The 12330-nt window shown below is 34.2% G+C and overlaps 2 protein-coding genes across 2 annotated transcripts; both read right to left on the reverse strand.

The window, feature by feature from the left end:
- Positions 1 to 249: 249 nt before the first annotated feature.
- On the reverse strand, positions 250 to 4725 carry dhrs11b.1 (dehydrogenase/reductase 11b, tandem duplicate 1). Its single transcript, XM_051129506.1, has 7 exons — positions 4267 to 4725; positions 3965 to 4174; positions 2958 to 3052; positions 2722 to 2851; positions 2538 to 2630; positions 2387 to 2452; positions 250 to 2277 (listed from the first exon to the last, which is right to left on the reverse strand). Exons 1-7 carry the CDS (start codon positions 4396 to 4398, stop codon positions 2236 to 2238), a joined length of 768 nt encoding a protein of 255 aa, XP_050985463.1. The 5' UTR covers positions 4399 to 4725; the 3' UTR covers positions 250 to 2235.
- A 282-nt stretch (positions 4726 to 5007) lies between these two features.
- On the reverse strand, positions 5008 to 9976 carry ca4b (carbonic anhydrase IV b). The gene is made up of 8 exons (XM_051129503.1): positions 9829 to 9976; positions 9421 to 9468; positions 9029 to 9193; positions 8771 to 8916; positions 7077 to 7169; positions 6918 to 6984; positions 6542 to 6705; positions 5008 to 6460 (listed from the first exon to the last, which is right to left on the reverse strand). Exons 1-8 carry the CDS (start codon positions 9884 to 9886, stop codon positions 6284 to 6286), a joined length of 918 nt encoding a protein of 305 aa, XP_050985460.1. The 5' UTR covers positions 9887 to 9976; the 3' UTR covers positions 5008 to 6283.
- Positions 9977 to 12330: the final 2354 nt, after the last annotated feature.

Consider the following 12330-nt stretch of genomic DNA (forward strand, 5'->3'; position numbering starts at 1 on the left):
TTTAACATAAATATAAATATCCAAATCAGCATGTTGCCGCTATTGCATAATTTTGTCTGAAACTAATGCTAACTGTATTCCGTTTTTATGCACTCAAACTCATACATACAAGGTTTTTTTTTATAAACGCAATTGCAAATTAAGTTATTTGGGGTCTGTGACATATCTTAAGTCCTCAGGCATGACTTTTTAATAATACTATTTGATAGTTTATTAATACTCTTTAATGAAGTTTACAAAGAAAAGACATAAACCGCTCTTTTTTTTTATTAGTCAATGCCTCACTTAAAAATATAAGGTCAGAACTGCAGGCACAGAATTGAACAGAAATTTGTTAAAGGAGAAGTCCACTTTCAAAAACAAAGATTCACATATAATATACTCACCCCCTTGTCATCCAAGATGTTCATGTCTTTCTTTCTTCAGTCGTAAAGAAATTATGTTTTTTGAGGAAAACATTTCTGCATTTTTTCTCCATATAATGGACTGGTATGGTGCCCCGATTTTGAACTTCCAAAATGCAGTTTAAATGCGGCTTCAAACAATCCCAAATGCAGTTGTAAATTATCCCAGACAAGGAAGAAGGGTCTTATCTGGCGAAACGATTGGTTATTTTCATTAAAAAATATAAAAATTACTTTTTAATCTCAAATGCTTGTCTTGCCTTTCTCTCGCTTAACTCTGTGTATTCTGACTCAAAACAATTAGGGTATGTTGAAAAACTCCAATCCTATTTTCTCCCTCAACTTCAAAAATCATTTCAAAATCATCCTACATCACTGCAGAAGTACCGACCCAGTCTTTGCAAAGTGAACATGCAAAGAAGATCAAACACCCTTAACAAAAAGGGTAAAACAGTGATATAGAGCGATTTTGAAGTTGAGGGAGAACATGAGATGGGAGTTTTTCGACATACCCAGTGCTGGGGAGTAACTAGGTACATGTTACGGAATTACATAATTTAATTTAATTACAAAATAAATGTAATTAGTTACAGTTACTGAGAAAAAAAATGTGTAATTAAATTACAGTTACTTTTGAAAAATGCCAGTGATTACAAAGGGGATTACATCTGAATTTTTTCACACACCCACCCCCACTTGACTTAATTGACTTCTTTTATAAATTGTATTGACTGCTCTAAAATGAAACACCAATGTTTCAGGAATTTAGGACACAGAATAGGACACATGCTTATTCGATAACTGTTTTATTTCTTATTTGGGTTTATGCATAAACTTTATTTTTAAAGATTATTTTTTCCAAGGCATTGTTAGATGCTAGTGTTTTCTGTCATAACTATGCAAACATTTGATTTCAAACCCAGTATCATAGCTATTAAACTATTTCTTGTTATGGTGTTTTTTATGTTATGATCTTGTTATGACATAGAGCGCAACTGCGCTCACGGTGACCCGAGTTCGATTCCTGTCTCGAGGTCCTTTGCCAATCCCACACCCCTCTCTCCTCCCAGCTCTTTCCTGTCATCTCTCTACTGTCCTATCACAATAAAAAGGCATAAAAAAAAAAAAAAAAAAAAAAATGAATTTGTGGTGGCTGTGCTTTAAATTAAATTATTACATGGCTCTGTGGAATGCTTGATTCTGATTGGTCAGTCATGACATTCCAAGGTAGGTTATTCCCCAATAACAACTGGTAGGAGCTAATAACACAGACTCATTCGGGGCAACTGAAGTCAGTGCTAAAAAGTATAGAAATTGTAAGTATAGATAAGACCCTTCTTTCTCGGCTGGAATCATTTACAACTGCATTTGGGGTGAGACCTTATATGTGAATCTTTGTTTTGGAAGTGGACTTCTCCTTTAAACATTATCACATTTCCTCAACATTCCTCAAAACATTTATGTTCATCTGTAAATGTTCATTCAAAAAAAGCCAATCATTATGATGCCAAGCATAATAAATTACACCGATTCTACATCAGTATGTGGTGAAAAGTACTTTTGGTGTTTTCAAAATTATTTCTCCAATACTAATTCGGTCTTTTTAAACATACACAAAAATAGTCGTTAAAATTATTATAAAAAATGTAAACCTTCTGATCAGACAGAGCAGTAGTATATGTTCTTGCTATTTGCATTTTAAAGATTTAAAGTGCAGAAATGGGACATTTTTGTGGCTTTTATCAGCTTTGCATTTTATATTTAACACCATTCATGAGCCATTCAGATGATGAAGACCTCAGAGATGTTTCATCCCGTTTCTCCGTTCAGTTTATGCCAGCTGTTCCACAGGCCTCATTTGAATGTCACCAATCTGGAAAGGAAAGGAAAACTATTATATAAAACACTGTCTGTATACATGAACAATGTCAGCAAACACCAACAGTATAATATTGTTTTCTCCAGGAATAGATCATGCTTACTTGAACATGAGGAGGAGCACTTAGTACATACACCACTGCGTCTGCTATGTCATCTGCTTGTAGGCACTGCAAATACAATATTTAAAAATGTAAACATGTAAACAATGACCTACAACATGTTGTATAGAAATGAATCAGAATTTGTCTATACCTTTATACTTTTATAAGTAGCAGCAGCCTTTTCTTGTTCTTCACTAAAGAGTCTGTAAGCAAATTCTGTCTCCACTAAACCAGGTGAAATACACTGTTAAAGAAAGAGCACACAAGTCATGGACATGCAATAATCATATAACATAAATAAGGTGCTCAACAGAAGCAGATCTTGATCCACTTACAGTGGCTCGTATGTGGGTTTTGGCCTCTCGTAACTCTTGCCTCAAACCTTCGGTAAGAGCCGTCACTGCAAATTTGCTGGCAGTGTAGAAGTGTGTAACGGCATTGTTAACAACCCGGTGTCCACTCATGCTAAAACACACAAATATATTAAAGGTTACGTTGACCCGGCACAGGCTGAAATTTAAAGACAGGCAAAAAAAAAAAAAAAAAAAAGTCTAATAAAACATTCCTGTACCTGTTAATATTAATGATATGGCCATCATCAATATTTCTTTCTTTCATTGATTGGTAAGCCTCACGGGTGCACACTGACAGGGCAATGACATTCACCTTAACAAAAAGTAAAGTACTGGAGTAAACCAAGTTCTTGACTAAGAAAGTGAAAAGGTACAGTTTTATCAACACACATATAATACAGTTGAAGTCAAAAGTTTACATACACCTTGCAGAATTGGCAAAATGTTAATTATTTTACCACAATAAAAGGAATCATACAAAATGCAGGTTTTTTTTATTTAGTACTGACCTGAACATATTTCACATAAAAGACATTTACATATAGTCCACAAGAGAAAATAATAGTTAAATTACTTACACGTTACATACACTTGTTTCTTAATACTGTGTTGGTACCTGAATGACCCACATTTGTTTTAGTTGTTTATGAGTCCCTCGTAAGTCCTGAACAGTTTAGACGCCCTCTGTTCTTAAGAAAAGTCCTTCAGGTCTCACAAATTCTGTGGTTTTGCAGCATTTTTGTGTATTTAAACCCTTTCTAACAATGACTGCATGATTATCAGATCCATCTTTTCACACTGAGGGACTCATATGCAACTATTTTAGAAGTTTCAAATGCTAACTGATGCTCCAGAAGGAAACACAATGCATTAAGGGTTGTAAAGTTTTGAACAGAAGATACTTACATGCTTCCCATCAGACAAAATGAGTGACGAAATTTACCCTGATCTTTAAATTCCAAAAGTTTTCACCCCACTCTTAATGCATTGTTTCCTTCTGAAATGGGCTTACAGAGATCGCCCCCGAGCGGTGAACCATTGAACTTTCGAAACATTTCCAAAGCACGCTCCGAATCATTGATTCGAAACAAATGATTCGCAAAAGTTTCGAAGCTTCACGAAGCAGTGATTCGAAAGCACGTTACTATTGAAATGGGCTATGGAAAGAACCGATTCGCAAAAATGATTCGGCGGCTTTTGTCGGGTCAAGTAGAGTGCTACTTACATCCATCATAGTCTTCCAGCCACTGGTTTTGCCGCTCAATAGAAGCTCTGGGAGAGCCAAACCAGCATTATTAATGCACACGTCAACACCCTGATGTTGACCTTTGATCCAGGAGAACATGGATAACATGTCGTCCTCTACAGTCAGATCACATTTATATGGGAACAGAGTGCCGCTGAATTCACTGCGGACACATTCAGCTGCCAGTTTCTGCAAGACAGAACACGCGATTCTTCAGCCGGTGCATAAACATTTACTCCTCGCAAGTGTATGTTATAAAGCGTATGCTAACGGTGCATTACCTCTATTTGCTCTACATTTCTAGCACAGCCGACCACCTTCATGCCATGCTGGACAAGAGACTTTGCGATTGCAGCTCCGATTCCCACTGAAGCTCCAGTGACAACAGCAACCCTGCCTTTCCAGCGATCCATGTTACTTGTTTCTCCGGCGAAGTTCAAGTGCTGGACAGCTGACTGTTGTAGTCACAATGAGTAGGGTTGCCAGGTCCCAGACCAGTTTAAACCTGCGCCCTCCGCCTAAACACACCCTTGTACAGTACACGTTCAGCATTGCTGAATGTGTACTGCCAGTTTTTATGAATTTATCTGATTTGGGTGATTTTGGCGATTGCCTATAATATATATATATTCTATGATGCATTTTATTTGATACGTAATTTGATAGTCTCTTTTCAATTTGTGTTTTTAATTGTCTTCATGTAAATTCATAAATTAGACATGACACATGCAAGTTTTGGATAATATGAGTATAAAATTAATAGAAATTCTGATAACTAATAGTATGTGTATGCTTATCAGTGAATGAATGATTGATTGAATGAACGAATAAATGAATGAATTAATAAATTAATGAATTAGTATGCTTTCCCCAGTCTTTTTGATACATATAAGTTTTTATTATTTGAATTTCAAAGTTTCCATGTCCTTCTTTCCTCCTTAATTCTCATTTCGGTTGCCAGATATTTAAAACCAATAAGAAATCACCCAAATGTCAATGAATAATCTGTCTTCTGAGAATCTGGCCAATGAGAACACACTTCCTTTCTATCCCGTACAGCTTTAACATGTGCAATAAACAGTAGCAAGTGTTCAGCTTGTAAAATGTTCACATGGTTAGTTATTCATTATTAAACACTGAAACAAACGATCATTGTATGACCATGTTTGTCAAGTTTCTTTTTATGTTTTTATTAATTTGGACTGAACATTTACAATACAGAAACCACAAGAAAGGAAACACAAGAATACAGTAACTCCAATCATAAAAATTGCCAATGCCAGTTAGTAAATATTGTCTTATTATATTACATATGCAGCCACGTTCCTCTGTTTAGTATAATATGCTGTATATGCAGGGTTCGAACTGAGCCCACTGGAATGCAGTTAGAATGTCCTTAAGTAATGAAAGAAAAAATATTTCTGTATAAGTTATTTATTTGTTTTATATAACACAAGCGAGAATATTTTTCGAGATAGCTTGCTGGATTGCAAATGTGCTATTGATTCTATATAACGGTGGAGATCAACATGGGGTGTTTCGATCCTGAATTAATCTGTTTGTGAATGAATCGTGTGAGCCAATGATTCAACAATCCACTCAGTTGTTCAATCAGACATTTTGAGCAAATCATTTGATTTTAATGATTCAGTTAATCATTTATTAAAACAAGGATTTGTTACCACCTACTGGCGGTTTTACTGATTTATTTATATATCCATGACAGTCCTAAAAAATCTTTCAGGCCTGGGAAGAAAAACAGCTTATAAATAATAGTTCATTTAATAAAGCTCAATTTTTTTATTACATAAAAATGTGTTTAAAATTAGATTAATTTAGAATCATTGTGTAAAGTTATCTACAGGACCCCCACCAAATAAATACTTGACCACACCATTTTTTTACAATTCAGCTACTGTGTATGTGTTATACAATGTCTTTTTGCATTTTTTTAATTTATACTTTCCACAAATAGATCTTAAATTAGAATGTTTTTCTACATGCTTGTAACAGGGACAGTTGTGCAAAAGTGTGCAAAATTTGGGACACAGTTAAATATTATTTTAATAACAGATAATTCAATATAAGTTCAATAGATGTCAAAATTATGATTTTTGTATAATTAATTTATAGATATATACATCTGAGAAGACCTCAGAGGTGGGCTGTGGATTGATATGTTTGACTAGCTGCTTTTCATACTACATAATTTTATGTTAGATACACTTTGAAGTCACAGTAAAGTGTGATTTGTCATAAATATATTGAGGAATGATAAATAACTTGTTTCAACATAAATCAGACAGTGAGAGCATAGAAGGATGTGAAAACAGAGCTGACCAATAAGGCAGTGCTAACACAAAAAACATAACTCCCAGAATAATTCACTTCACGTCCATTTCGGAGCTGAACGGGTCGGAATGTGTTTACCATTGGAGTCCCGTCAGAAAACGTCAGGTTTGAAAATGCAGAAAGCTGCAAGACAAAGATAAGACGGTTATATGATATTCTCATGATGTGTTAAAGATTCACTTGTTTATACGCACAGCAAATTACCTGTTGTTTACTAAGCGGTATCGGTTTCTCAAATACTGTCCAGACCACAGCTTCAGAGCAGCCTGGTGTGGTGAGGGACCCCTGGTATCGGAAGTACCTCTCCAGTTCAGTGTGGGGGAGAATGAGCATGTCTAATGACACCGCTGGAAGTGTTACGTTGGTGCCTAAAAAAAAAGATGTTTTATAAGTTGTCATGAAGTTCCCGTTCTTTGTTCTAAATAGTGTCTGATTAATAACACATTATCAGACAGGTTCCTCCCATACTAGAGATAGCCGATTGTGACCTTGTGAATATGTATAGCGCTGCAGTATATCAAACAAGAAGCAATAAAAGAACATGTTTGTTTAGCTTTGAAGGTATATAAAATAATCTTACCAGGATGTGTAATATTTTTCAGTGAATTTATGATCCCATCATATTTGTTATTGGCGTTTGTTGATTCCTGTAAGGTAAGATAGTTGTAAAAAAACACTGTTGTATTAACTTTTATTAGTATTTGTTAACAAACATTTTGAAATGCATCTGTGGTTTTACCTCATAAAAAAATCCAAGAACAGCAACTCCAGAAGGGTCTCCAACGGCCTCTTCCACAGAGTTGTATTTTTCTTTTATATGTACAATATGAAGCTGTTAAGGATACAAAATTCATACTTAATTTCGATCACAAATAATTGCAGGAATATAATCTGTATGTCCACTTTATTTTGCAACGCGGATGGATATTTTTATATTTATATTTTTGTGAAGGAGAGGGACTTCTGATTTATTAGTCGCTATTGGTAAAAAAAAGTAGAAGAATCATGCAGTATACGGTAAAACTATCTGCGCTATAAATCAGAGTGTTTATGAGTAATAAATCAAAATACTATGATAACAAATACCACTTTGCAAAATCAAGCAAGATAACCGATGTTCCTTAATGTGTGCGACTTCTGATTTATCAGCCGCTATTGGTAATTAAGTAGAGTAATCATGCAGTAAACCGTAAAACTATTTGGACTATAAACCAAAGTGTTTATGAATAGGTTAATAAATTAAAATACTATAACAAATACCACTTTGCAATCAAACAGCATAACCGATTTTTCGTGAATTTGCGTGACTTACGGTTTATTAGCAGCTATTGTTAAATAAGTAGAAGCATGCAGTAAACGGTAAAACGATTTGCTATAACCCAGAGTGTTTATGAATACGTTAATAAATTAAAATACTATGATAACAAATACCACTTTGCAATCAAACAACAACCGATTTTTCGTGAATTACGTGACTTACGATTTATTAGCAGCTATTGTTAAATAAGTAGAAGCATGCAGTAAACGGTAAACGATTTGCTATAACCCAGAGTGTTTATGAATACGTTAATAAATTAAAATACTATGATAACAAATACCACTTTGCAATCAAACAACATAACCGATTTTCCTTAATGTGTGCGACTTCCGATTTATTAGCAGGTATTGGTAAATAAGTAGAAGAATCGTGCAGTAAACAGTAAAACTATTTGGACTATAAACCAAAGTGTTTATGAATACGTTAATAAATTAAGATACTATGATAAAAATTCCACTTTGCAATCAAACAGCATAACCGATTTTTCGTGAATGTGCGTGACTTACCATTTATTAGCAGCTATTGTTAAATAAGTGGAAGCATGCAGTAAACGGTAAACGATTTGCTATAACCCAGAGTGTTTATGAATACGTTAATAAATTAAAATACTATGATAACAAATACCACTTTGCAATCAAACAACAACCGATTTTTCGTGAATTACGTGACTTACGATTTATTAGCAGCTATTGTTAAATAAGTAGAAGCATGCAGTAAACGGTAAACGATTTGCTATAACCCAGAGTGTTTATGAATACGTTAATAAATTAAAATACTATGATAACAAATACCACTTTGCAATCAAACAACATAACCGATTTTCCTTAATGTGTGCGACTTCCGATTTATTAGCAGGTATTGGTAAATAAGTAGAAGAATCGTGCAGTAAACAGTAAAACTATTTGCACTATAAACCAAAGTGTTTATGAATACGTTAATAAATTAAAATATTACAATAACGAATACCACTTTGCCATATCACGCAGTATAACGGATTGTTTTTCTACAGCTAAAATAACTTGAAGTGGATGTACCGGAAGTCACGCACATTCAAGTTACAAATAGCCGTGCCTATTCTTACATTAAAAATAAGAAGGATTTCAATAGCCGGTTACCTCCATAGGGTACTTCTCTCCATCTATGGTATGCTCTGATCCAGGTCCACCATTCTTGCCCCAGTGCAGGTGAAGCTGCTGAGCTTTGTAATTGGCTCCTAAATTGGCTCCACTAATTGTTGCTTTGTCTGGCAGTTTAACTTGCACTAGAGATAACAAAGTATATATGATAAAAATTGTTTATAAAGTGATAAACAGTTTTCAGTGGGTAAAAGATATTCCCAGTGAAAATGTAGGCTATATTCAAGAGTAACTTACCTGTGTGTCCATTGTTTGTAATGACAGTATTGACTGTTTCTTGGTAGCCTGTAAATTGCACTGGGGTCAGACGACTGTCAAAGACAACTTGCTTTGTCACAATGTTAATGGGTGACTGTTTTGACCGTCCACAGGCTGAGGCTACCGACTCCCAGTCATCCGGTCCTATACAAAAAGTCATACTATGTTAATAAAAATCATCTAATATGTTGATTTTTTTTTTTTTTTTTAATTAATAAAAAGTTCAAAAAGACTTATCACTTGTAAACAATTTTAATGCATCTTTCTTGAATAAAAGTGTTTTTTACAAATAAAAAAAAAAATTGATGACCCCAAACATTTGAAAAATACTGGATTTCCTTCTAATAGCTTAATATAAAAGCAATGCTCACCTACGCATGTATGGGACGCATTTTTGCTTTGAGACTGATAGCACCATTCTGAAAGAAAACCAAGTTGAATCATTGCAAACTAATATATATTCAGTGTAATATATTGATAACGAAATATAATCACATTTAATTGATTACACATGCATGTGCATGTACATGTCTGTCCTCAGGTCATTCAGTTTTAACATCTAAGATTTTAACATCTAAAACCTGCAAAGGTGTTTAATTCCATGTTTTAAATCTGCTTAGCTATGCTTTTTATTTTTATTTTCAGCAATCATTTCTTACACAAATCAAAACTGAACAACTAAAATGATGGATTGATGCTCTACCTAAATCAACAGCATCAGGTTTAACACTAAACCTTTTTTTATGATAAGTAACATTACATATAGGTACACCACTTACCTGCGCTTGAAGCAAAGCTGCATAAAACAGCAAGCACAGAAAAACAGAGCACATTCATTCTTCAAATTTGGATAAAAATCCACCTGAAAGAACAACCCAGCTGAAGAAAAGGGGAATGTGTTTTATGATGGGATATACTGGTGGTGCATTTTATAAGAGTGCTTTATCTCAGGTGACTCCTCCTTTCACGTTTTTACAGCAGAAAACCTGACTGTAAAACTGTATGTATTTGAATGAGTCTTAGAGATCCCTGTCAAGATCCCTGTCAGATCCATGAGTAAAGTTCAGCGTATCTTCTCTACTCCAATCTCTTCATGATGACAAATATGTTCTCCACCCATAACAAACTTTCACATGTTTTCAAATAACACTCGAAAAAAACACTTATTATCTGTTGTTATCAGTTATTATCACTTACTAAGGAATATTGTGGTTACACAGATCATCCTTTGGAGCAGTAAGCAAACACGACAACAGTAAAATGAAGTGAATCACAGCATAATAAAAAAAAGTTACATTCCTTTACTGTTATGTATGTGTTAATAAAGGTTTTGATACATGGATATACCGCATAATGTAACATAAATACACCTGTGGGTGTTTGAATAGAATGTAGGCCCGTTACAGTCTCTGATCTGAAATAGTCACGCCGTCTAGTGGTGACAGAATATTAATCTTTTTTTCTGAATTGCAGCTCTACTTAAAATGCTGCCTTGGCCTAAAATGTACGTGTTTTGGCCTTGTTGTTTTCATATTGACGTGCTAGTCCTCATACAGTATATGTAGGTACGTTTGTATACACTATTAAAAAATAGAGATTGAGCTAATAGTAAAAGTTCAAAACTGTTCAAACTTAATTTATGGGAGCTTTAATAACAATTTATTGATTCATGTTTATGCTGATTGCATTTGAAATGTATGAAATCATTAACTGAGTCTTCATAAATATGAAAAATGTGGGATTTGTGTATTTAATGACTAAAATGTTGCAACAGTGAAAGTGTTTAGCTCGTCTTACAACTAAAGGCAAAGATGCTAATTGAATTAACCCTAATCTAAACCTGTCTGGATAATACCCATCTTTTCATGCAGCTAGTTAAAAGACGCTATCTATACCATGGTATTTATTTCAGGACTTAATCTTGTTTTGTACAGGAATAGGTGTGTAAAACATGTCCTCAACCCCTCCTGCTTGAACAGTGGATTGCATTGTATAGGAGACAGTTGTTAGCACAGAGACAGTTGTAAAACACTACAAGTTCATGGTGGAGGTGATAATAGATCCATCGGTCTTAGTGGATTGCTCAATGAGTGATTTGTGTGTCTGATAAAAGGGAGGCAACCAACGTCCTCTAGATTTGACCTTTAGATGCAACCTTCATTTTTCATAAGCTCTGACGCTAGTGTATCGCACACGTGCTGGATATTGCAAGCTGCTGTAAATGTTTTGAAATAAAATGATTTACTAGTAGGCTTAAGGCACTTTCATGTCTCAGTTATTGATTTTTTATTACAACTGTTAGATCTTCATATTACACCTATTTTCTTTTGTGATATATAAAGGTTGCGTACATCAAACAAACCTGGCTTAAACTTGTAATCATGCCAAACTTATTATGAAGGGTGAAAAAATCAAACTTGAATGAAGTGTTGCACTATATCCAAATATAATAAAATGCATTTGAAAGGAAATCAAAAAATGCTAGAACACAAAGAGAAATTAGAAATGAAGATATGCTCCAGTGATCATTTTTATGGCATGGCGGCTAAATCAGACGTGGGCCCTGACTGTTATCATTTATTTTTACTATGTTGAAATACCTTTTATGTGTAGATTTTATTGTTTTGCTCTTAGCCCAGACTCAGAGTTACATTCATAAAGATGTAATTTCATAGTAAAAACAATTGTCTTATATAAGAATTATAAAAGACAATTCAAAACAATAAGTGAAATAATGGTAAACAACTTGTAAAATGTATTCTATTTTTATCACCAACAAATATATGTTTGCATGTTTGTTTACCAATGCGACAAACACATCAGTGAAGAGCTTGAGATTAAACCCCTAACCCCTAAATTTCATGAAAATGAAATAAAATCATTTTATAACTTACGAAAATGATATATTTGCTTTAAAAATGATGTAAAAAAAAACGTGTCCTGCATTTTCATGTCACTGCCACCGCAGTGTATATTTTAGTCCACTGGCTGAGACGATTTTACCTACACCCCTACATTTATGATCAGGAAATACTCACTCTCGCTCATAGCTACAAGGTGTGAGTAGATAGGCCCCATCATTTTGAGGCTTTTTTTTTTTTTCAAAAGTCTGAAAATTTGTGTGGAACTTTAACCCTTTAACTGCCACTCCCATTTTTGAACACAGACATAAAAATGCACTATCCAGTCTTACATTTTTATAATTCATGAATGAAAACATTTTGTAATATGATTATGATGTGCATTTTCTGTGGTAATGCAATGTCTGATTTTAAAATGCC

This window comes from Labeo rohita, chromosome 15 (assembly GCF_022985175.1).
Source record: "Labeo rohita strain BAU-BD-2019 chromosome 15, IGBB_LRoh.1.0, whole genome shotgun sequence".
Taxonomy (NCBI): Eukaryota; Metazoa; Chordata; class Actinopteri; order Cypriniformes; family Cyprinidae; genus Labeo; species Labeo rohita.

Excerpts from the sequence above, each read along its gene's own strand:
- ca4b (XM_051129503.1), bottom strand. The coding sequence starts at position 9,886 with ATGAATGTGCTCTGTTTTTCTGTGCTTGCTGTTTTATGCAGCTTTGCT. Across the intron at positions 9,469-9,828 it reads CAGCTTTGCTTCAAGCGCAG|AATGGTGCTATCAGTCTCAA; the intron begins GTAAGTGGTGTA and ends GTTTTCTTTCAG. Across the intron at positions 9,194-9,420 it reads TGCGTCCCATACATGCGTAG|GACCGGATGACTGGGAGTCG; the intron begins GTGAGCATTGCT and ends CTTTTTGTATAG.
- dhrs11b.1 (XM_051129506.1), bottom strand. The coding sequence starts at position 4,398 with ATGGATCGCTGGAAAGGCAGGGTTGCTGTTGTCACTGGAGCTTCAGTG. Across the intron at positions 2,852-2,957 it reads CATATCATTAATATTAACAG|CATGAGTGGACACCGGGTTG; the intron begins GTACAGGAATGT and ends TGTGTGTTTTAG. Across the intron at positions 2,631-2,721 it reads AAACCCACATACGAGCCACT|TGTATTTCACCTGGTTTAGT; the intron begins GTAAGTGGATCA and ends TTTCTTTAACAG.